At 36.5% G+C, this 26,332-nt stretch overlaps 1 protein-coding gene across 3 annotated transcripts in view; it reads right to left on the reverse strand.

Moving 5' to 3' along the window:
* The window catches only part of LOC105253835 (cadherin-99C), a 107,331-nt gene that overhangs the window by 3,259 nt on the left and 77,740 nt on the right, over positions 1 to 26,332 (reverse strand). The window contains exons 3-20 of one of the 3 annotated variants that reach the window (XM_011262153.3): positions 25,423 to 25,488; positions 23,322 to 23,503; positions 21,444 to 21,566; positions 18,715 to 18,978; positions 8,642 to 8,791; positions 8,182 to 8,400; positions 7,721 to 7,915; positions 7,244 to 7,531; positions 6,753 to 7,070; positions 6,296 to 6,436; positions 5,511 to 5,795; positions 4,349 to 4,522; positions 3,643 to 3,852; positions 2,974 to 3,105; positions 2,773 to 2,889; positions 2,287 to 2,685; positions 1,243 to 1,871; positions 252 to 482 (exon numbers count right to left, since the gene is read on the reverse strand). In XM_011262153.3, the coding sequence (XP_011260455.1) occupies positions 252 to 482; positions 1,243 to 1,871; positions 2,287 to 2,685; positions 2,773 to 2,889; positions 2,974 to 3,105; positions 3,643 to 3,852; positions 4,349 to 4,522; positions 5,511 to 5,795; positions 6,296 to 6,436; positions 6,753 to 7,070; positions 7,244 to 7,531; positions 7,721 to 7,915; positions 8,182 to 8,400; positions 8,642 to 8,791; positions 18,715 to 18,978; positions 21,444 to 21,566; positions 23,322 to 23,503; positions 25,423 to 25,488 (4,123 nt within the window). Of the gene's footprint in view, positions 1 to 251; positions 483 to 1,242; positions 1,872 to 2,286; positions 2,686 to 2,772; positions 2,890 to 2,973; positions 3,106 to 3,642; positions 3,853 to 4,348; positions 4,523 to 5,510; positions 5,796 to 6,295; positions 6,437 to 6,752; positions 7,071 to 7,243; positions 7,532 to 7,720; positions 7,916 to 8,181; positions 8,401 to 8,641; positions 8,792 to 11,628; positions 12,018 to 13,684; positions 13,929 to 18,714; positions 18,979 to 21,443; positions 21,567 to 23,321; positions 23,504 to 25,422; positions 25,489 to 26,332 lie in introns of those variants that run through there. The other 2 variants (XM_011262154.3, XM_011262155.3) reach the window with 2 other exon arrangements.

Raw genomic sequence — 26,332 nt, forward strand, 5'->3', positions numbered from 1 at the left:
ATATATTAAAAAATATTTAATCATATTTAATGTGTAATATTGTTTTGATATTCTAGCCTCATGATTAAATTTTTTTATATGTGTTCGAATATATAACTTAATAATATTAATAATATTTAATATTTTTTAATTATATTCCTATACTTTACAACTTTATGATTAAATCTTTTCAGATGCTTGGCGATGTATTTAATGTTATTAGCGAAATCTTGTAACGATTCCAGCATTAAAATGACGTACGAGTAACTTACTTGGACCAAGAGATGCAAATGTAGATGATGCCGGCAATACCGAGGATCAGGATTACGCAAGCGATGATGATCAGCGCGTATGGGAATACTTCGCCGCTGAACGCGACCGCGGTTTGTGTTCGCACCGGTTCAATTGGCATTACAGGTGCATGAATGTCGATAGCGTTCGCTCGTACTAGCGTAGATACGTCGAATGTGATATTCGACATGGCCGACTTGTCCATAATTGATCTGTCAAACATTCGGCGCTTTTAATATTTACTCATGGTCAAATGTCACAATATAATTGAACGTCACAATTAATCTTTCAATGTTCGCGTGGGAAATGCTTGTTCTTAACATTCAATTTCATTGCGGATAAATTATTCGTATTTAATCAACTAAATTCGTATGCAATCAACTAAATTTAGAAAACTAGCTTTCTGATAAACTATCGTAAAACTTAATTATTTGTACTCCTTGAAAACTATTAATATAAATTTTATTAGAAAAATAGATTTAAGGAAAAAATTTTGTCGCTAACAGTTATAATTTATTAATTATCGCGAAATTAATGTCGTAAAAATATTTACAGTAACGTTTATAAATTCCGTTGTACGTTATTACTAATTTTGTAAAAAACTTTAAATTATAAAAGATTTTATTAAAAAAGTGACAAAATAGTATTTATAAAAACATCTAAAAATATGCAAAATTGCGTTGATGTATTGAAATGTGCATTTTGTATATGCAACGTACACTGCAAGTAATAGCAGTTACGTAATACTGTTCCGTAAATAACTGTGAAATAACCGCTTTAGCGTGCATAATTACAAAGACGAAGAATCTAAAGTGCCGTTACAATAAGAAGACCTCAGCATAATCTTTTCATTACTATAAAAATCTTAAGGAAGAAATTTGCTTTAATGATTTCTAAGAAATTTGATGTGTATTTTATTTGTAAAATTTTCTAAACTTTTTTTTTAGTTATTATACATATTTTAGTACGTACCTCTGCACTGTGGTGCTGTTTCTACTGAGTATGACCTCGGTGTCCGGGTCGACAGCGTAGAACCACACGTCCGAATCCTGCGTGAACGTTTCCACGGAGTCTTTTTTCGTCAGAATTTTTCTCACCGCGACTCTATCGATGCCGATCAGCAGGCCGCTCTTCTGCTCGATTATATTCGCTATCTTGCCGGCCTCCTTCTGCAGCGCATCCGGCGACGCGTCCTGCACCTCCAGGATCATGAGATTCTCCTCTTCGATCAGATTAACGATTACCGGTGCAACGATCGTATTGTAATTATCGGTCGAGTTGGGATTATCCCGCACGCGAACGTCGAATTTGAAGGGGAGCTCGGATGAATCAACGTGATCGAACGTCACCGTCGTTCTAATTATACCGGTGGAACTGTCGATAGCAAAGTGATCGGATCCCCGTCCCTCCAGGATCTTGTACTCCAATTTACCGAACTTGCCGTTGTCCTTGTCGTGAGCCTTTACTTGTATAACGGTAGACGAGAATTGCGCGGTGCGCGGAATCGCTGCAAAGTAACGTCCCCTCGTGAGCTTCTGATTCACCTCCGGGAAGATAAATTCTGGCTTGTTGTCGTTTACATCCAGCACTTGAATTTTTACCTGTGATCAAGCGCGTTCAATCGTTATCAGAGACAAAATAAATTTTGATAATTTTGTTGCAACTTTTTAAAAAATTCCAATATTGTTTTTCTTTACATGTTTATCTATCGTTTTATAAAATCCTAAATCCATAAAATTACAAAAACAAGAAAGAAAACAAGATAGAAATAGCTTGTTTTAGAATTTTGTTTTTTGTGCATCTGAAATAATATTATCCAAATTGCATTTACAAAAAAAAATAACTTGATCTTTTATTTATATCTCATGTTTTTTAATCTTTTCATCTCTGATGCGTTCTTATGTGTCATATGATTTCATCCTATTGATAAATATTCATGTATTTAAGCATTAAAACGAAAATGTTTTATTATACGACAAGATTCGAGAATCTTGTCGTAAAATCATCGTGACTCACCATCGTCGTATTTCTGCCAGAGCTTAATAAGCCCGAGAGCGATTCTAACTTGATCTTAATCTGGTAAGACTCCGTCGTCTCATAATCCAACGCGCCTTTTTTCAGCCTCAGCGCGCAATTCCGTTCCTCCGTGACATTTGCTTCGAACAGGCCGGCCTCATTGCCGCTATAAATCTCGCATCTGAGCGGCGTAGTGTCATGCGCGTGACTGTTGATGATAGTGATTATCTTTATTAGCGTATTGTCACCAGCGTCCTCGGGCACTTCGACGTTGTACGAGTTCTCGGCGAAGCCCAAACCGATTTCGGGCGGCACTGTTGCAACGTGACGTACATAGACCGGCACAGTCGTCACGGATGACAATTGCGGGTCTCCCATATCGTATGCGCGTACGTCAACCTGTCGCAAAAGAAAGGAATGGCCGTGTCGTTGAGATGAATTGAGGATAGCGAAGCATCTTTGAATTACGCAAGCAGGATCGCTTACCTGATACTCGGAGTCAGTTTCTTTGCGTAAGTCGTCTCGTATTCGAAGTACGCCGGTGTCGGGATCGATTACGAAATACTTGCTAGCGATACCACGGCCAATAATCTCGTATCGAACCTGCCGAACATCGGTGAAAATTGCCAGAGACTCGACGAGAAAAAATTAAGAGATGTACATATATGAGAAAAGTATAGATCCTACCTGATTCCCCGGTGCTGTTCCGTCAGAATCCGCAGCCGTGAGATTAATCACGGTCGTTCCTATAGGAACATCGTCGTCCAGTGTAATGGGACGCGGTACCGACGTAAATACCGGTGGAATGTCGTTCACGTCCTGTCACGATACATTTAGAATCGTTATAAATAGTTATTAGCAGCCCCCGCGTAATAAGATATACTTGTACTAGAAGTAATCAAATAGCACGTAGATGATAGAACGATCGTCGCGTTTGTGATGTTAATACGCTCAGTGCAAACCGGTTCCGTACACTGATTCTATATAAGTTAATTCGTAAGATTACGACAGATAAATAACTTTAGTTTTGATATTTCAATTACAGATTTTTACACAGAGTAATAAATCCAAAAAAATATCCAAAAAATAGTTGTAAGAGGTAGATGCATTTTACTCGCACACGCATTTATTTGATAAAGATCTTCTAAATTATTCATTATAAGAAATTTATTTTCTCACGTTTTTCGTAACTGCGCTTTTTATACGACAAATAAATAACAACTAGCTATCTCTCCCTCTTTGTAATTATGTGGTCTGTGAAAGTGGTGCACTACATGATACGCTGATGAACACGACATAGTAAATCAATGGATAGTGAAAATTCACTGAGACTCGGGTTTCACTGGTGAAAAATACCTGAACATTAACAACAACGCGAGTGGTTGAGCCAGGTAAATCGCTGGTGTTCTCCTCGGTTCCTACTATGAGAACGTGCTGATTCTGGCTCTCGTAATCGAGACCGCGAATAGTTTTTATGACTCCGGTCTTCGGGTCTATGCTGAAGAGTTCGGTATCTCCTTGCTTGATCATGTATGTAATTTGCTTCTTTGTGTCCGGATCATCGGCCTAGAAATGATCGCGTTAGCTTTAAAGCCGAGTAAGACCGCACCATCCTTTCCACCTCATGAGATGGGAATCATCGACGACGTGAGTAACGCGAAATATCTTTCGAGGGTTTGAAAGTTGAGAATGGCATAGGTCTCCCGATAACTTATTCGATAAATTTTCAAAATTCCCCAAATAAATTTCCGAACGACATTATCGATGAAATTACATCTCGTATGATTATAATTTATCACAAAACTAATTTTATATCTTTCTATGTATTAAACGAGGCAGCGGAGGCGTTTTATCTCGAGACAAACATTTCAAACTGGGATTTATGTCACGTTGTACGACTTTCGATTCTCGTTAGGTCGCAAGTCCATATGGATTAATGTCAATAAATCAATTAATAGTTTCTAATCGCTCTTATATCGCACTTTACACTTCTTGTAATCGAGGACACGAGCTATTATTATTATTATTAGTATTATTATTATTGATTTGGCATGCGACTCACCGTGACTTGAATCACATTATAGTCAGGCACGTTTTCCTTGACACGTGCCTCATAACTGCTTTGGCGAAAGAGTGGAACCTCGTCCTCGACATCTATGACTTTCACTGTGACAGTCGCAGTTGCCAAGCGATAATCGGGGGCTCCATCCCTCGCAGTCACCACGAATTTATATTCCTACGCAATTAACGTAAATACGTACGTAAAATAGAAGCAAATTGTGAAGAGGGATATATTATTATAATTTTGAATTCACATTTTAATTGATTCAAAAATTTTAATGCAACGATAGAAATATTCTCGGAACAATTTTGATAAATAATTAAAACTCAAAATCACGTCAGAGATTTTTGCCGTATTTTACATATTATAAAATTATAATCGAACTCTCTGTTATTACACATGCATTTTCGCAAATGAAAATTGTACGAACTTAAGCTTAAATGCATTTTTCCTTTGTCTCAATACACACGATTGTAATTTAACCGTAATATCATCCTCGCAATTCGAGAATAAATTTAAATCGTTTCCGTTGTAAGGCTAATTCTGGAACTGTAATCACGCTTCGCAACTTTCGTAAAACGGAAGAGCATTCCCGGAAGATTCGAGCTAGATAGCTGCGCTGGTAATGAATCTTAATAAGCACTGCGTGTCATGTAATGCAGCCTTTTACAAGTACAAACAGAAGGCAAAAACTCACATTGACTTTTAGATACTCTCTCTCCAGAGAATTCCAACATAATTAAACATTTACAATTTCCTAGCTTGAAATATCTCGACACGTGTTTTCCAATAAAAAAAATTTGTTATAATAAATGATAAAAATATAATTAATAAATGATAAAATATAATTTCACATTAAAATATACTTATTAAAAGCTAAAGTCACACATCAGAGATTTTTGTTGTATTTTACATATTATAATAATAATTAATATTTAGAAAGAAACTTTCTTCTTAAATTTCACTAACTTCATTTCACTAGTTTAGATATACATTCTGTCTGTTCTTTTATTATATTAATTAAGTACAGAACATATGCAATGTCACAATATTTGCTAATCATTTATCAGTTAATTTTTCCCAGTATTCAGAAAATTATTGCAGAAGTAGTTGCAAGACCATTTTTTAAGTACGAAAATCAAAAACAACAAAAATTACTCACATTATTCTGCTCGTAATCCAACACTATTTTTGTCAGAACATCACCAGTTTCGGGATCCACAATGAAAGGAATGTCATCGGGTGCAAAGTAAGTGATCTCAGCGTTGATGCCTTCATCGGCATCTTCGGCGTGTACACGGCCGATCAATTTACGTGCTTCGCCTTCTTTGACGGAAAATTCATAAGGGAGATCCATAAATTCAGGATTCTTATCGTTGATATCAGTAACCATGATATTGACAGTCGCGGTGCTGAAGAGACCGCCGGTATCCTCAGCTTTTATCAACTGAACCAAAAATATCACAGCGAGGATTAATATTCCGCTTTCATATAATTTTTCAATTTTGATATGAAATGCGATAAAAAAGAATTTTATTTTCATATTAATAAGATTTTTGAAAAATCAAATATAAGAGAAAAATGTGGGTTACAAATTTAAAAAAAAATATGAATTTTTAAGAAAACATATGAGGTTGATAGGAAAATTTTTTCATATTTTTTGATATTTAAAAACATGCAGAAAATGAAATTGCTTTCTTACTAACCAAATGTTTATAAAACTGTACTTAAAATTAACATGCTACTTTAATTTGAATAGTTACTCGTTTATAAGTGGAGAAGCAGAGAGAGTAACTGATGTTTTTTCTAGATTATTCTAGATTAGATAAAAATTACTGGAGAGCAGCGTAAAGCGAGAAGTGCATTGACTTGTAACAGAGGCAAGTAGTAGGAAGTGTAGGAAGTTTGTGTTGCGATGTTCATGAGCGGTTGACGATATTGACTCACCAACTGATATCGGGTCAAGTCTTCCCTATCCAGCTTCCTTATAACGGTAATAACGCCTGATTTGTCGCCGATTGCAAACTGGCGCAAGTCATTCCCCGATACTATCGAATACGATACCGGATCGTTTTCTGGGTCAATGGCCTGTACAACGATACATTAATAAGCCTATTATCGATATAAATATTTAACGAACCCTTGTAGATACAATACTTAATAAATAATAATAAATTCGAAAAATTTCGAATCAAACAATCTCTTACATTTAAAAACGAAAATGTGAATTTATAAATAAATTGATGTAAAAGAGGAAACGTAGAAACGAAATGATTTTAACATGATGGAAAAATAACAAAAGATATGTCGAGCAAATATATTATTTCTATCGCAATAGTTAGAATTTAAAATAACAGGCAAGAGAGGAAGAGAAATAAAAAGAGACATTATCGGCAATACTCACAGTGATAGTGGCAACCGTAGAATTGATGGATGCCCCTTCGCTGACTTGCACTTCGTACACCGGCTGCTGGAACACGGGGCTTCTGGTGTTGGGTCCAGGAATGACGTTCACCTCGACGATCGTCTGTGAATACCTGCCACCTTTGTCAGTGGCCTGCACGGTGATGCTATATTGCTCGCCAGCGTTCAATTTCCTCACGGATTCGATAACTCCGGTCTTTGGATCTATCTTGAATTTGTGCAAACCGTTGTTCGAAACATGATAGATACTGTACGTTATCTCAGCGTTCTCTCCTTCATCATTATCCGTAGCTTCCACCTACGGGAGAATTGAAATTAATTTATCTCCTCTTCTTCTGTAGCTCGTACCTTTAAACGTGATAAAGAGCCATGAAGCATTCATAAGCGGTAATCAATAATTTGATGAGAGAGATATGAGCAAACATAGAAGTGGTAACTATTACTACTAAATTAAAAGAGATGACCAGCCACCTTTGCCACTTGTTTTTTCGTTTCTCCAGCTTGAAGGGTGATTGGTGCCATCATGGGAAGCAGAGGCGCATTATCATTAACATCATTCAACGTCACGACAAACGACAGAGGTGACGACGCGGCCACACCCGTTTTTTCCCGGGCGACTACTTGAAAGCGGAAACGGCCGGGACTCGGGGGATCTCGGTCCAGATTCTCCTCGTTGACGACAAGAACGCCGGACGGATCGATCGCGAAGAAATTCGTAGTTAATTCGAAGGTATACGCCGGTTTCGGGTCGTCCGGTCCCTAGATACGACACGATTATTTTATAAGAGAACGAAAACGAGAATTGGAAATAAATAATATTACTGATCGATGGATGGAGTTAACCATCGAATCAGCTAACAATAGAGAAAACGATTCACATTTCGATTCACATTTCGATCACGCTTCGTTAAGCGAAAATCGATAGAATCTACATTTAGTTGGGCTTACCAGATCAGCATCCGACACGGTGAGCACAATAGGATTATCGCTTTCATCGATGACCTTTGTGCCGATCGGAGCGTTCTCGTCGACGAAACCTTCGATACTTGACGCCGTTATAACGGGTGGATTGCTGTCAACCGGTTTGACAGTGATTGTTAATTTCGCGGTAGCCGAACGTTTCGCTTCTAACATTTCAACCGCCTTAAAAGAAAAAATCAAACAAATGACAAATTTATTGCGAGATACACTTAAAGCTTAAAACGCGAAACGTAATTGCACATATAAAAAAATTTTGCCTTTTTATTAAATAAAAGAAAAACATTAATTGCAATTATAAAACATCTACTTTAAACAATTGTTTAAATTTTATTATATTTTCTACCACTACTTTTACATACAATATTCATGAGTAAAATTGTTTAAACATTTTCTTAAATATAACAGGAAAATATAACAGTGATGTTTACCTTAATGATTATATCAAACTTCTTGGTTACCGTCGTGTCGACGGCTTTTATTTGCTTCACCGCCCCAGTATGAGGATTGATCTCGAAGAAATCTCGATAATTTGGCGGATTTCCGCTGAGGAAAGAATAGTAGATCGGCGCGTTTATGCTGTCCATGTCGACTGCCTGGATTTTCTCGGGCGAGATATTGAGTATGCCGGATAATACTCCGCTCGATACCTGATGGAGGAAAATAGAGAATCGCGCTTACAGAACCGGTTGGATGATTTATTGATAACGCGAATTTGAGCGGCGAGATATTTGCGAACGATTAGGCGTATATAGTCTCTCGATTACATTTAAATTTTCTGATAAATTTACATTGAGATTGGCAGAGAACACAGACCGTTAAAATCATTCTCGCTATTAATACACTCGAACCGAAAAGCCGGACACTTTGGTTTATAGCCGATTTACATACCGATGCGGAATATTCCGGATTAATGCAAGCACCGTCTAAAAGCATGCATCCTTGGTAAATAAAGGACGGATCCTGATCATCACCGTCCCGTATATTCACTGTCAACGTGGTCGTGGACGTGAATCTCTCGGATACATTCCTCGCACGATCCTGCAAGGAAACAATTTGTAACGTCAAGTGACATGATAAATCGAAATGAATATGAATCGACATTCTAAACAGCGTTTCAGACAAAATTTTAGCTATACGAAATACGAAACAACGAGCATTTTATATTCTATGCTATAATGTTATACCTTATTTTATCTTAACACATGTTAAATATTAAATGAAAATTATAAGATGTTGTTGTTTTAATTTTGCCATTTTAATATTTTGATATTATATTTTATTATACATTTTATGACTTCTTATTTTATTAAAATTATAACTATAACAACTCTAATCAAAACTATATTCATAATCATATCCCTATCATAATATAATTAATTTATTATTTATTATTTTATTATAGTTATAATAAAAACCTATTAATTATTCTTTTGATAATTAGCTGTAAAAAATAATTCTTTTTTATTCTATACTTAAAATGATCTCTCCTTTTAATTCATATACTCGTATATATTACTATTATACATATTATATTATTACAATATATATTAGTACAATATGTCATATTTTTTCTGTGATTTTATGGAAAATAATGGAAAAAAAGGACATGAAATATGGATGAAAGTATCGGCCTTTTTCACAACTCATAAATAAATGATACATGGAAACGGACTGCGATAATATGCCATTAATCTTTCGATTTTGATGCGTCACGTTTATATTGACATTTTCAATAGTTGCTATACGAAGAGAAGTGAATATCCGTTTCCTTTTTCACGTTCTCACACTATAGTTGGATCATACCAGTTCTATCATCACTTGAGGAGAAGTCTCTGTCCCTTTCTCCTCATCTCCTGTTCTCTTCTGCGACCTTATTTACGCAATAACGGGTTCGGACTACTTACGAGGTGCTCTAAATAAAACTCACCGTTACTATAACTTTTCTTGTACAAATAAGATTACGAGGAGGACAATATCTTTCAATAGCACTGCATAAAACATAAGCTTTACAGATTGTTCATATTGCATTAGGACTTATAAATGTAAATTATTCCATTAGTTGAACAATGTGTGCTACTTTTTGCGGCATGCAAAATGTTCCATAAATTTCGTCTTTTAATAAAACCACGCATTATTCTCCGCAACTTGCTAAAGCACGCTGAGAAAACATATCCTAGCATCTCTCAAAATTATTCTCATATACGAGTTTTCATATACGAGAAATGAAAAGCGAATGGAGTTAATATTTTTATGCAGTCTGTGTTATAAGACTGTGTTATAAGATTTAACATTTGACACAAGTTGAAAACTTAAGAGTGAAATTTCTATGAAAACGTCGAAAGCGAAAACATTTATATATTTTACATATAAATCATCGCCGGTGCATCGATGCAGAACGTTATCCCTCGGAGCAATATCTGAGAGCAGAAGTCGGTCATTTGTTCCACATAATATTCAAATGAGCCACACCTGCTGCAGCATGGGATTGTAGATGGGGAGCGGCGGCTTAAACCGAGAGGGAGAGAAATCGATCGCGTCCTCGACTCGGGGAGATTCGTTGCGATTATGGGAGACCCGCTTTATATCTCGTAGCTGGGGAAACCAATGAGAGAGAGAAAGAAAGAGAAAGAATCGAGCGAGAAATAACTATTACCCTTGACCACGGTGCGCGCACGGCCACGGCCGCATCCCGTATGCCAATACGTAATAATGGGCGTTGGTGCATCCATTTGCCTTTTTTTCATTTCGTCTCGCTTACGGTCACTCACTGTCAGGGATCATTTAATGACATCGTGTTGCCGGCGCAGCCCCCAGATGCAATCGCAATTTTTTCTTCCGACGATGACGCGAAATTGCGCGTTCATCTATGATCGGTTGCGCAATTTCGAACATGCGCAAAATTGCAGCGACAGCGACGACGAGCAGCTGTGTCTGTGCGATAGATATGCGTTTCGAACTTGAGCATAGCGAGCACGGATAATGCTCTGCCGCACATTCGTCTCAAAGTCTATTACAAGTGGAAGATCCAGTCTGTGCGACCCCGGATAATGTCCCGTGTATTGACTACAGCTGTTGCTTCGAATTAAATTTTAGCAGAAAGACGGCGATAGCCAGAAAATGTTATGCATTCTCAAGTTAAATAAAAAATTCTCAAGTTAAATAAAATTCGCTACAAGAGATGAGATCGATAAATAAAAAGAATCATTTTAATTTTTCAAAGTAGAATTATCAAATCAAACTTTAATCGGAAATATCGCGATTTGATATTATCTATTTTTTTTTGCCAGGATAATTGAACTGAAATAACATTGCGAGCTTATATAATGATACAGCACAATCAGAATAACGGTATAATAACTTAATAGAATCGATTCCGAGAAGGAGTCACTTAAAGTGACGGTTAACTATCGCTTACAAGAAGCTATGACCGCAGGCGGCTCTAAAATTAACAAGGTTCCAGGATAGAAACCATCTATTGTATCCTAGCGTGAAGCCCTTAGAGATGTGAAATCCTCGCGAAAGACCTTTCCCAAATAATGGCTGCTCATTCCAGTCTAGCCTAAGGAAAATATTTATTCAACAAGGTCCTTGTGCCGGAAAGATTCAAATATTCGTTCTCAATTTACCTTAGAATTGCTTCCGCCTACGATCAGAGAGATATTGAATAAAATCCCGAAAATACAATCAAATCATAAATCAAACATTAATAAAATATTAATATAATCAAACATTAATAAAATATTAATCGAGAGACGTGTCCTCGGTTAAGTTGTCACGCTACCATTAAAAGATCCGAACGCGTGATAAAAATAAAATAGAGAAACTTCGAATCGTGAAGAGAAGTTGACTCTCGACTGTCCAAACGATTCACTCACCGTTGACAAATCGCCGACATTGTCGTCGCCGACACTCGAACTGACGCGTATTAAAGCGACAGCCAAAAACGCTTTTATCGAACCGAGGAGCTCCATTGTCGGGCTTACGATGAGTCACGTTCCATCGATGGTGCGTCTCGAATCCGAGTCATGTTCTCGCATCCTCATTTAGAGGAACACGTCGCCGTTGTCGAGAATTAATCGATTAAAATCGTCCGACAGTTGTCGAGACCTATTCGGCGAGATACCTCGTGAAATTCCAAGGATTAGCGCGTAATAAAGTGCGGTAAGGCGTATCCCAATTTGTCGTCCCACGTGCAATTCCTGCGTCGATCGTCGAGTTGCGCACGAGTCCTTTTAATGCGAGCCGTTAAGTTACGAACGAGAACCTATATAAATCATGCCCTTTAATCGGCGCGAACGACATATCTCTTCAACTCGTTCCCTTAGACCGCTTGAATTAAATTAAGCGCCCATCGAGAAACCGAAAGGTTGGCGATTAAATATTTCCAACGATGCATCATTAATGTATGAAATATTTTATGTATATAAAAATAATCTAGGCATTATAAATTTAAAACGTCGCGAGAATTTTTCATACATAAATTTTATATTCGCGACAATTTTTCTTTTTCTAAGATAATAATCTTTACATCGATAAAAATGTCTCGCCAACATTTCCGTCTAACATTGCGTGTTTTCCATTTCATCTGCATGTTCTTTTAGCGCGTCTTTCATTACCAAAAGCTCTTTATAAATAGCGAAAGCTTTACACACGTCGATCAGCACAATGCTATTGTCGCGCGATGAAAGCAAGGAGAGGAGCATAAATCCGACGTTTCGTATAAACGACTTGATCGGCGCGCGCGATCAAGTCGTGCAAGTTATATGTATTTCGACGAGGCAACGTCTGCGTCATCGCGCGAATCGGTCGGTGAGGAGATTTACGTAACGGCAGATTATTTGCGTCGGCATCGGAAACCTAAGCAATGGCGCGGAATATTGCATCGAGGGATCATTTTCGCGCTCATCGGCAAATCGCCGTCTTATCCGCCTACGCGCGCGGATCGATCATGCGTGCGGATCGGCCACGAAATCGTCACCCCCGGCGGTTTTCTCTTGCGCGCGATCTACATACGTTGCTCTTTCCTGCCCCGCGGGACGCGGAACTGAATCCTGCGTAAAATTTTACGGAGAATCTTCAGTCTCGATGTCCTATCGCGACCGAGTCACACTGATATTCGCGTTGCTGCGGAAGCAAGAGTGATCTATAATCAACGTTTCGCGACGCGCGCTTTCCACCGCGAAGGATTACGAAGAGTTCCGGAAGTTCCAGGTCGCTTCCTCTGCAGACTGTCATTTATTACGTTCATTCGAAAAGCGTAATAGACTTTTATTTCGCTGCTATTAATCTTCAATTTTCCGCGACGTTTATCTTAATCAGATTTTCCAAATACGCTAAGGGAATCCTTCTTGCGATAAAGTATAAATATCCCAATGGTGAAATTGAAATATCGATGTTGCGTTCTCTATACTCCGTTCTACACTCGTCCCGGATTTGCCGAGGACTCTTCCACCCACGCCGATGCCAACGCACTCCGAGGAAGCGCCTTGCGGCCGCGTTTTAACCGTTTGCTTGACAAATGTCGGCGTATTTCTCTTCCTAACGCTCGTCATTAATCTCCCGACGTGGATGAAAGAATTCGCGCACGAGTGAACCGTTATTGTGCGTACAGTGCCACAGTTACGTGTTACTGTGCGAGAAAACGTTTTATTCTTTCAACGCGTTCATAGAACGCCATTAAAGAAGCCTCTTGATGGCGTAATAACCGACCGCAGCGCTGTTGCCTCGCTTGTATTGTGCATTTTATTTTAATTAAGTGTACATTCTACGATTTATTTCCGACATTAAATACGATTACGCGAATTATGCTCCGTGAGGAGAAAAATTTGTTCGCGGTATGACGTAACGCTCGGAGGCTCGTAGTGTCGCGATACGAGCGAAAACCACGCACGTTGATTCCGCTGATTCATATTTTTCTCGGTGAATATTTACGATCGACTATATTTTCGCACTGCCACGATGATTGAAATCTTCGCATCCGATACACCATTGACACTCGCGCTATCTTCATGGCCGATCGGTCGGCGCAATCGTGCCGTATTCCATCTCGCGATCACTCATGACGGAAGGATTCGCCGCGCGCGTTACACGCGGAATTGGCCACGTCGGCACTCTGCTCACGAGAAAATCGAAATTCCGTGCTTGGGTTACACGCGTCGCAAGCCGAACGGTGACTAATGCCGCGATTCTCCTACCTCACGTACATCGTAGCTCGCGTGCGGCATGCATCGCTGCATATAAGTCTCGTCCGCTGCCCACCTTGCGTAGTCCTCCGAGCCGCGGAGGAGCTATCTACCTGGCGGCACCTGGGTAATTTCCTTTGTTAGCCGGGCCCACGACGACGTTTGCGCGAAACTGTGCCATTCTCGTAGATAAGATGAACGAGGACACAGTCGAGGACATTATAACGCGTTGAACGACGCGAGGAAAAGTCCATATTATTTTTCAATGATATTTATAAAACTTCAAATTCTAATTTTCGCAAAAAACCGCCGATATTTATTATTAATATATATATATATATATATATATATATATATATAATATATAATAAATATAATAAATATATATAATATTTTTTATTAATATATATATGTAAATATATTTAATTTATTTAAGAATGTTATCTCTTTTTTAATAATCAACATTGCAGATAATATCTTTAGATATCGAATTGATCGATACTCTATAAATAATAATTTTTGCCGTGTTTTAATGAATATTAAAAAATTAAAAAATTTTATATTAAAGAATATTAATTATACTATGAATCGCGACGTAAAAAAAAGCTTCGCGAAAAAATTTTAATTACAAAGTTCAATGCACTTGAAGTTATAGCCATAATCATTATTATTTAATAAAACTTTCATGTAATATAACTCTCATGAACTATTCTATATATTAACAATGCTTCTTCTCTACAAGCAAATAATGAAATGTATGTTAATGCGTTAGTATTTGACGGCGAAATTTTACCATTGTGATGTGATGATCCTATATCAGAGGCAACTTGTTGATTTGATTTCGCAGTGCCTTGTTCATATGCAAATATAAGTACTCGTGTAGAGAGTAATTCTAAAATGCGAACGTGCATGACCATCGAACGTGACAATCGCGACGGCATAAGTGCCGCCATAAGAGTAAATATAGGCAATAGGCTTATTGAACAATTATTAAGTATTGTTCTCCGCTATGGGTGCGCGGGATGCGCGATGCGGACTGACATTTTATATTGCTTCCCGATTATATTATCATACCGAAAGAGACCGTGTTGCAACGTAGGTAGCACATTACGTTGCATTGCACGATACCGATTACGCTCTATGACGATTCGTCACGGCGATCGAACAATCACCGCATGATAGCGTGGGCTTTTAATGAATATGCGGTATTCGCTAATAAGCATCTCGCTTTCACTTGCATAAAATGAGATTACAGGACCATTAACATCTACGTCGTCTGTGTGTGTAGGTGTATGTATTTACTGCTCCTAATTATATTCATCACAATGCCACTTTTATTTCTCTCCCTCTAAAATTTTCGCTTTAATCCTTCGCTCGTAATTAAAATGTTTCATTTATAATTAGAATCGCTCTCTTTTTAGGATTTTTCATAATCAAATATGATTTTTTAAATATAATCGCTGGATTTATCTTTTATGTTAATCGTATAATAATTATTAAATTGATGCGTTAATTTGATAAATGAGCCAGGCCATGTAGCAATATTTTTATTGAGTCATTTTATCAGAAAATCCAAATTATACGGACGGTAAGTGTCGCGATGTCGACCACCGCGTGTCCCAGACATGAAAAGCGCAATTTACGAGTTCTAATCCGTCTATAGCGGGCTCACTGTGCAACTACCTGCACGAATCGAACAATGTCGACTTTAGCGATATGCAAATAGTTACAAGCTACAAGACTTGGAGAATCAGCGGGCGAATGTGCCGAACGGTTAATACCTTACGGTACCACGAACGATACGTTACCGTATCGTGTACCAAATGTTATTCCGTACCGATATTACCGTTACACACCGATCCTTTCGTTATTTCGCTGAGTTTGCGCCGAGAGATTGCGCGAAAACTTTTCGCTCTTAATCCAGCGATTGTCTCGATTATCTTTATTATCTGTTATTGAATCTAATATATGTCCATTGAACAGCTATTGTATAAGATATATAGTGTACATATTTATTGTACTTATCTATTTGAACTTCTTAACTAGCTTGGACAATTGCTTTGAAATTTCATTAAACACAAAATCAATTTTTATTATCCTCATTTCTCTTAATTTATAAAAGTGCCTGAACTTTTAATTGCTTGTTATTTAAAAGCTGTTAACTTTCTCAGTACTTTTCTTAACTGAATTAAAATTAATTAAAAAATTTCAGACAAAAAATTGGAGTAATTTAAAATAATTTCAAAATTTATATATTTTTCTCGACTATTCGCGATATTCGTACGTCTTCATATTTTTAAAATACCACACATACCTGTAGACACACGCGATTGATACGTAAAAATAATTAATTACTTAAATTAGAATTACGTAGATTATCTAAGCTGGATGCGTAACTATAATTAACGACTTGTCCGTACGCTGTTTGTGCAACTTGTGCGAGACCATAGAATCGATTAATACCATTAAAATCATTAGACGTGAAAAAGGACGAACACGCATCTACCTGACCAGCGTGGTGCCGTCGGGTTGTAATACCGTTTAGCGAATGCACGTCTGCGAGCTTGTACGTATATCAGTTTCTAATCTGCGACAAAACATGCAGGATGCGAAGGTTTCGTACGAGGATCGTGCGCATGTAACGAAGCGTGCACGATGCCTGCGCATATAATTATGCACGCGTGAATATCTCGGAATTACTGCGATATGTTCGCATATGAATTATCCTGAGGTATCCCTTTATGCGGATAATATAAATGAGCGAATTTGGAAATAATTGCTATAACGGGATATGTTTACATTGTATACATTTCAACTCATCGACCCGGTTTCTCACGAGAATAGACAGAGGCTGAATTATATCGCGCACCAGGTACCGCAAGCATTAATAAAATAAATCTTTACTAAAGATCCATTTTATAAGTTCTCTTGCTATAAATTCTCCTCGGTTGAAGTTGTTTTAGATAATCTATATTCGCAATAAACTTTAAGAATTCTACTTAAAATTTTATATGCAGTATCAATATATATACATCCTAATATATATTTTATTTATACACTTCAATTGTTAATATTTTCTGTTATATCACACATAAAATTACAAATAGATTTTTATCGTAAATGTAAATTATAAATTGTCTAAGAAGAATTTTAATTTCAAGTGAATTTTATTCTTTAACACTATTATTTTAACAAAATCAAGTAAGGAATTAAGCAGCATAATTTGCTTTATGAACAAATTCTCAAAAAGGAACTATAGGTTGATCAAATAATACATGATCATCTGACATCCTTTTCTGTACCCTGAAACGAACTCGAAGAGGCCGCAAGAGATTAAAAAGAATTATCGTGTAAAGAAATGTCGCGAAATACAAGTCCTGAACACGTTTTGAAACGAGCGGACCCTCAAGGCTTATACTAATAACACTCGAAAGGACGAGAACCGCCGCGTCAAGAGGTGCGATATGCTAATGCGAATATGGTTTTCCGACAACCGTCGACTGCTTGTTGTGACTCACCGATCGGTCTCTCATCCCTCGGCCCACGCACCTGACCATTGGCTATTCTACATCCTCCTGCCGATTCTCCTTATGGCATTAAATTAAAGAGAGACATGCGCGTTTATAACTGATTACCTTACGCCAACACACGCACATTATAATCGCTAATAAGACAGTCTAAAAATAGTAAATCGATGTTTCAAGAGGCTCGTTAACTTTGCTAAGAATGCTCCAGATCGATGTTACATAATATATTTATTATGTGTATGCGACATTATGCGCTCGACGTCGAGACTTTTCGCAACAGGTGTAAGCGAAAGTTACGTAACATGAATACGTTGATGACGTGGAATATATCCATTTATTTTGTTTGTGGAAGCGTTTTAATTAATATCTCCAATTGATTTATCTTCATTAAAAAATTTATTAATACTTGACAAGTGTTAGACGATTTTGTTCCTCGCAAAATCAATAAACTTTTAGTAAAGATTGAGATGTAATTTTATTTCCGAAATGAATTATATATCGCGATAAAATATTGTCTATCATACTTTTATTATTCTTAATACAAAATTATCATCTTACTCTCGTCGTTTTTCGATATGAATTATTTATATTAAAATACAAAACACGGTAATTTTCTCAGTATACGCCGTTAAATGATTACCGTTAGTGAGTTCCTCGTTATTCATGGAAGAATTTTCTACGGTCGTCGCGCGGGTTTTCAGTTCGATGTCGTGTAATGCAACATATCGTTGACCAACGCTAACTATATGTTCGATTATCATATACTTGACAGATAACATATGCACAATATTACAATGATATACATAACGGGAAAATGGCCAAGAGTTAAAGCAAGATAAGCAAGAATCGACTGACGTTGAGTAAGAGATTGAATTAAAAAATTGGAAATGTTTCTGGATGATAAATTTTGAAAATTAATTTTTCATAGAGAAACAAGATATTTATCATTAATTACTTTTCTCTTTAATAAATGTCTTATATTATGTAAATATCAATGTTCAAAGATAGAGTCTCTGATATTACTTTTCTATTCTATGTTAGAACAACGTTCTTATTTAAGGAGACTATCGATTATGTTTCTCCTTTAGAATCCCGTTAGAATTATTACATTAACCAAGCCTTACGAGCGTAGGTGGTACGTCATTATCTCAGCGCCTACATCACTATCAATATCTTGATCTATCTCAACTTTCATTCGCAATTCCGGAGAGCTGCGATCAATTAACTTGATTAACACAAGATCGAAACTCACCGAGGCCAGGATGGTGACGAGATAACGCTGGGTCCTCTCGTAGTCGAGCGTTCGATTGACCGTGACCTGTCCCTGGTGCGGTAGGTTGATACTGAAATAACCGTATCCGTCGGCGGTGGTGATCCTATTGCGTCCAACGCCTTCGTTGCTGCCGATCCTGCTACCATCGCCCGGTGCGATCGAGTATTCGACGATGCCGTTGACACCAGCATCGGCGTCGACCGCGTCGACGTTCTTGAAGATCGTCGAACCGACCGGAGTGAGCTGAGAGAAAGAGAGGAGAATTATTTTCGATATAATACATAACTCATCCATCTTTCGTCTCAAGGAGAGAAGCGCATCTGGCAAGGGTAAAGAATCGTGGCTTTCCTTCGAGCTTCCAGCTGCGATGAGAAATCGCGGAACGATATATTCCGTCGCGGTTCTCGCGGAATCGAGCGGGATTAAATTTATGCGGCTCGCTTTACGCGATTTCAGGGGAATGTTGGTTAATTGAAGGCCGGAGTCGGGGTCAGACATCAGGATGGTAGTGGTATATACGCCGTCGGGATTAATAATTCGACCGGGAACAGGCCGAGCAGGTTGTCCGCGATGTGCGTGCGAGAAAGGATCTATGGGGTACGGGGCGAGACCTCGTTGGGGATTACGCGAAAATAATTCAGCAGTATTTTGCGCCAGCGAAAGACGTTTCCGATTAATCCGCGGAGATAAGTCGACAACTACCGTGCGGCGCGACTCGCTTCTCGAGTCGAAGCCGACTCGATGCGAGCGATATTCGCGTGCACCTTCGCTTATCTAACGGGATCAAGACTATCGCTTCGAAATAGTGCGTCCAACCCGTGTACCGTCTACCTTTTCAAAGTAGCTCCGTAGTAAAGTAGAAATTATATGATTACACGCGAAAAAGCGAATCCTGCACTAGCAATAAATATTACGATAAAGCTAGCTTTATCTCGATGCAAATAACATACACCTTCGAAAGATGTTCATCTTTTCGCTTTATCCGCAGCGAATATAATGCAGAGCTGAATTTTTATGAGTAATATAATAAATAATATATTTTCTCTCTTTCTTTCTCTTGAGAGATAGAAATAGGTAATTGGTATATTTCTCAAAATTAAAGATAAGCCATAACCATATTCGCATGGAAACACTTCAAGTGGAATATTTCTGGTCATTAGCCATAACCATAATGGCGAGGAAGCCGCCGTTTCTCATTTACTTAATGCAGCTAACTTCCATGAGTTTTTTGATGATGCGACGAAGGAAAAACGCAAAGAGGGGCGGGATTGTCTTGCTTCCGGCGCTTTGCAATCAGCTCCGGAGAGCGATTATCGTCGCGGTGAGTTCCGCTTGTTCTCGCGTATCCACCGCGGTCGTCGCGACGAAACCGGTCGCTCATTGTGGATTAATTAGCTCAAGAAGACATCAAGGGCGAGCCGACGACGATTTCGTGATTTTCATCTCCCGCGGAACTCCCGCAATTATGCACAGGCAGGTGGAGCAAAGGTTTAGCTTAGGTTAGGCACACTCGGAGCTCCGAGACCCGCATGTATTTCGCCTGCAGTTTCCATTCTAAGAACGGACGCCAAGGCGCCATTAATTAGGCGATAATCTCAAACCAGCCGGGATTACCCTCGCGAAATCGTTTCCTTTCTCGCTGAGCTTGGAATTATCGTGGCATGACTCTCAAGCTCTATAACGGCAATTAGCAACTGAACTTTATTCTACCGAATAAGAAAAAGAGAACGAATCGAAGTCGAGCGAACATTTTAATTTTTAGAAAATGTATGTTAATATATTTATGTTAATATATTTTTGGCATCCATTTCATTATTATTCTTTTATATCTATTCGAGTGCGCAAAACTCTCAAGCAAACTGTCCGGTACTAATGCATTGCATTCCAGACGTAACGGTTCATAGATGTAAAAGACGGAAGAATTCGCGGTATGCGTGGCCTCGATCGACGACCGATGTTCCCGCGTTCGCTATAATGTTTAGAATATAGTTCTCGCCAATTTAGCGACGTGACGAATCTACTTTCTTCGAGCATGACTCGATGATAGAGCTTGTGAATAATAAAACGTCCGCATTCGACATACTTTTAATTTCTGTGAAAACTCCGTCACGCGTGAAAGACGTCCGATTTAAAGAAAGCTACGATTATATGACGCAACATTTGGAGAATACAATTATTATTTCTACACGATAATTTTCTAAATGTAACATTTTGTTCTATTCCTATTACATCGTTTAATTTAAGTGTAATCATCAAACTTTCACCGCGTTAACTCTCCAGTTCTCCTCTTAATTTGCATCCGTCATATTTAGACGCATAATTATAACATTCATTATTATAAGTATCTATTTTCAGCCGCGCATGTATATCAACACATATCGCGACTCATTATGGAAATAAATTTATGCCTGCCTGACGTTTATACCGTGAATTAATTCATTAGCCTCGTATTTTCACGCTCGACATTCAATTACTCTGTTAATATGAAACGCATTTTCCGCCGTCCGCACCCTCGTCCGTTACGATATTATAGATACTAAACAATATCAGCAGAAGGAATGTTAATTGAAACTGTTTACGCGATTCGGAAGATGATCCAGCATTATCTCATACACAGAATTCGTAATTACGATATTCAATTATATATAAGGAAATTCTTATAAAGGAAATTATATATAAGGGAATTCTTTTGCAATGAGGATGCTTACTTCTGGCACAGTAGTTTCATACGGGGTGTTAATGAATTTCGGCGCATTATCATTAATGTCGGACACTCTCACAATCACTGGAATCGTTCGTTTCTTGTTGGTCGACTTTACCGTGCAGCTCAACTGAAAAACAAACAAGCATTTATATAGAAGAGCACATATAAACATTTATGTTATATTAATTATTTATTTTAACGCTTAATGTTTCATTTTCATTAAAGAGAAGAAATTAATAATGAATATATTAATAAAAACTTTGCTTTGATCAAATAAAAATAAAAATCAGTGTATTACTACATCAATCATATCTGCATATAAATCAATAATAATAAATTAATAATGAATATATTAATGCACTGGTATTGCTTTGATAAAATAGAGATAAAATCAGTGACTGTATCAATCAAAATATTTACATATAAATCAAACTAGTAGAGGTAATTTTTAAACGCCGATAAATTTAATCGAAAAAGATAAAACGCAAACGTACGAGAGTATTATTAAAATTACGAAAGTATAGTAATTTTGTTGTATCGATTGCACGCTCTCCCAATATCTTTCGTTCGCACAACACAATAATTAATTAATATTGGTCGTCGAATTAATTTATTTTGAACTCAATTATAATCTCTTTCGTCCCCTCTTCTTATAGGTTTTTCCGGAATTGATCGATGGCTCTTCGCATTTCTATCTCAAATTTATTATTTCTATTTGCGTTTCTCGATCTTATTAAATCTTATCGTTCGATCAGTACGAGCTCTTGAAATGCTCGATGCGGTACTCCAGACCTTTCACATTCCTCGCACAATAGTGTCATAAGGTATGTTATACATATACATGTACTTTAGCGAATACCGAACGAGTCATCGAAGAAATGATGTCTTCAAATCGTGCAACAATTACTATATTAATTTCATATAATTTTATATAAAGAATATAAACTAATCAAACATCTTCAAAACAAATACCTCCAAAAAGTGTTTTACAATTAGAGATAATCAGAATTTTTTTTGTCTGTTTCTTCACGTAAGACGGTTATGAAATGTCTTATTTACAACAATGAAGATAAGGAATTTAAGAATCAATGAAATCAAGAATGTGATATAAAAATTCCAAGCAGACGCAAAAAGCAATGTAAAGAATATAAGGAAGTAAAAACTTCTAACGAGTTATCGCAAATAATAATCGAGCAAAAATTATTCTTCTTTTGACGACGCGTGCTGATCATCGATGATCTAGATCCCGTGAGTAATTTTCAACGTAGCAATTTGTCTCATGATAATTTCCGTAATGATTTTATCGCAAAAAAGAGGTTAAATTGTATCTTATAGAGCTCACGAGACAGTAAACTTTCTCAAGCGGACGAGTAGGGAAGAACACGTGCGCGCGGATTGACAACCGCATAGTCACGCGTGCTGCAAACCATCACTTGAGCGACATACGTCTTATATACGACGATGCTCTTCCAATTCTTTACGTGTGAGCTCGAAAGCAATTTCTCACGGCGAAAGCAATACATGATTAGCATCGTGATAAACGTCGTCGCTTTATAACGCATATGACGCATCCATAGATTATTCAAGCCGCATAATGTACGAATACAAGTGCGAAGAAACACATCAAGTCTAGAGTGATCTCAATCTTCGAAGGATGAATCTTAGAAAATATACGAGCGTTTGCGTTGACACAAAAAATATACGCCAAGAATATTTCTATTAAGTGCTTGTACAACAAAAATTTAGACTTGTTTTACTTTTATGTTATTTATTTTATTCTTATAATTGTTGCGAAACTACAACGTTAATTTATTAGCAAAACTTTTCTACAAATTAATTAAATCCCCGGATTAATCCCGTACAAGAGATTAAAGTCTCTTACCTGAAAAACCACGTGCGACAGATTTTCGTCATCTCTGTCCAATGATTCGAGAAGCTGCAGTTTTTTACCATTTAATTTAAAAAGCGGCGGGGATCTTCCTGGGAAGATAAGCTCTAGCATGGTCTCGTTATAAGGGTCACCGGACACCGGTAATTCTTCCGGTATAGTTCTCTGATCGATCGCTGAAAAAGAAAAGACGGCGAAGACGATTACGTGGTGAACATCAATTTATCTTATATCTAGAATGAGAGACGTGCAAATAGATTTCTCAGTAAACCGCAAAATACATAAAATGAGTTTCCCAACTTAAGCATATTTGCTATTTATTTTAAACCACATAAGCAATAAAATGTTATGATAGCATAAAATGGCAATTACTAATAAAAAAAGATTATTTAAAAAAGCGAAAGTTAAAGCTTTTAATGGATATTAATTATGTTCATTGAAATCGTTTTATCGAAATATATATACACACACACAAGAGAAATTATCAAAGGCCATTAATTAATTGTATGACTAACCATTTCAAGAAAATCTTTTATTGCTTGTATAACATGGCTTTCTCATGCAAGGATTAATCCGTCTTTGCTCCGTATAATGAACTCTCTTAGGTGGGCTGATATCAATCTCAGGCAATATCTCATTAGCGAAAGCCAACGGTTTAATTACAAACGTACTGTGACTATTCTAATGTTCCCTTTCTCTAATTTTTCTCGTCGTTGTAATTACTTTCGTATGACCGAACAAATTAAATTTTCTATTACACTATGTCTCTCTCTCTCTCTCTCTCTCTCTCTCTCTCTCTCTCTCTCTCTCATCCCTTAAAACGAATTCAACATTTTGCCATTAAATTCAGACTAAATTAAATTTGTGTTTATTTTAGCTTAATTTGTTATTTTTTAGATTTATCTGTTCAAAACACTGTTGTTAGTGTTTTTAAAAAGCAATAATTTAACTGATATGAAAATGTAAATTCAAAAAACGAAAGATTTTCAATTTAATTCATCCTTATTCTTTCTATATTTTCTGAAATAGCAATTATTCTAAGATTTAATACGTTACATGTAATATATGGAATGAATTTATTATCATCTATTTACAATAACAAAGTCATTTCCCCATCAAAATTGGATCGCTTGGAAACGCTGGAGAAACGTCCGCTAACAAAAACTTCATGCATTATGTATGTCGTATATATGTACGGTATACGTTGGACGAGCAAGAGATAGTAGTTGCTCAGATCTTCGACGTACATGATTTCTCTCGCGGGGATATAGAGGGTCGACACCAACAGCGTGACTGACTCGATTTCGATAATCATCAGTCAATAACGCCCGCATAAATTCTGCATAATGATATCCCAGAATTGTGACATGCGATACAATCTCGAAATTGGGTTCGCTAGTTCGGGAAGCGATTTACTTGTGAATGTGAAGCTTTATATGAACAGTCGCGATCGATACAGCTGAACGCGACGTGGAATAAACCAGGATAATATGGGGTGAGCGAAAACAATTCGCAGTGCGAAAAAATATAACAGTTGAATATAATGGAATATAAAATATCCTGTTTAGAAAACAGCAAGAAACTTCTCTCGGCATAAAGCATTACTGATATAAAAATGCAGTAAATTTGAGAAACAGGAAATTTTTAATTTAACTCATCTTTATTTCTCTAATTTTTCCGGATAATAATGATTATTATTATCCGGATAACAATAATAATATAATAATTATTATTATTCTAAAATTTAATATGTTACGCGTATAACATGTAAAATAATTTATTATTTTTTGGAATAAAAGTTATCATATGAACGAGTACTGAATAAAAGTAATAATGATGTAAAATCAAAATGTTAAACAAGTAATAAAAAAATGCAAAAAATCTGCTATGGCAAATCTGCTACTGGAAAAATGTACCTTTAGCTCTAGTTTTACATTTGCAATTTTAATAAATTATACACGTCATTGTTTTGACGATTTCGATTTCTGGGGGAAACATGCAAATTTTAATAGTTTACAAATATAAAGAAATAAAAATAATAGTTTAGGAAAATATGATATATAAATTTAAATATTTATATATATCTTGTATCTACCATTTCCTCTGCTCTCCTCGATGTCAAGTATGATGTTCGATTGTCCTGATTCCACCTCGCATAAACCTGAAATGTAAAACGTACAAACTTTTTATCTTTAACTTTAATCTATTATTTTTTAGTTTCAATTTATTCATATTTGTACATGCGCAAATAGTTCAATTAAATTGTAAAATGTCAGTCTTTATCATTTTTATATAGATAGCAAATTTTAGAGAGAGAATAGAAGAGAGATGACAAAAATAATATTTTAATATTCTTTGTAATATGACTGTAAAATTGTAATTTTCTTTTATTATAATACATAAAACATTAAAAAAAGATTTCTATAATTATTACCAAGATTTTTATTGTAGTATGTGCGTAATATTTACGTTATGATAACTTTAGAAGATTCATCATATATAGTTTTTGTCTTTTTTTCTTTTTTTCTCTCCTTTATAATATAAAATAGAGCTAAAAATAAGACTAAAAAACAACAATTTAATAATTACTTGAACATACTAACGACACTAATGATATTTACTCTATCAATTATAATTACTTGAAAAGAAATATGTAAGCTATTAATACATAAATGTTTTCACACAATGACAAACTCTCTTTAAAGAATTTACAATTCAACCAATTAGAAAATGCACTCAGCTAATAAAGTAAATTATGACGGCTATATTTTTACAGCAAAGAATGCAATATCATTTTCCGCGCTGTATATTTCTTATTTTGTTTCTTATTTAATTTCAAATACGCTTTACTGATATGAAATCTTAACGCGATATCCAAGATATAATTTAATAAAATTTTAAAAAGAAAACTATCTCTTCAGAACACGAAAGTCCAAATTTTTCTACAAATCATCGCTTCGAATTTATGAAAGAGTCTTAAAAACTATATTCGCAAACAGTTATCT

This window comes from Camponotus floridanus, unplaced genomic scaffold (genome assembly GCF_003227725.1).
Source record: "Camponotus floridanus strain SB8 unplaced genomic scaffold, Cflo_v7.5 scaffold55, whole genome shotgun sequence".
NCBI classification, from domain to species: Eukaryota; Metazoa; Arthropoda; class Insecta; order Hymenoptera; family Formicidae; genus Camponotus; species Camponotus floridanus.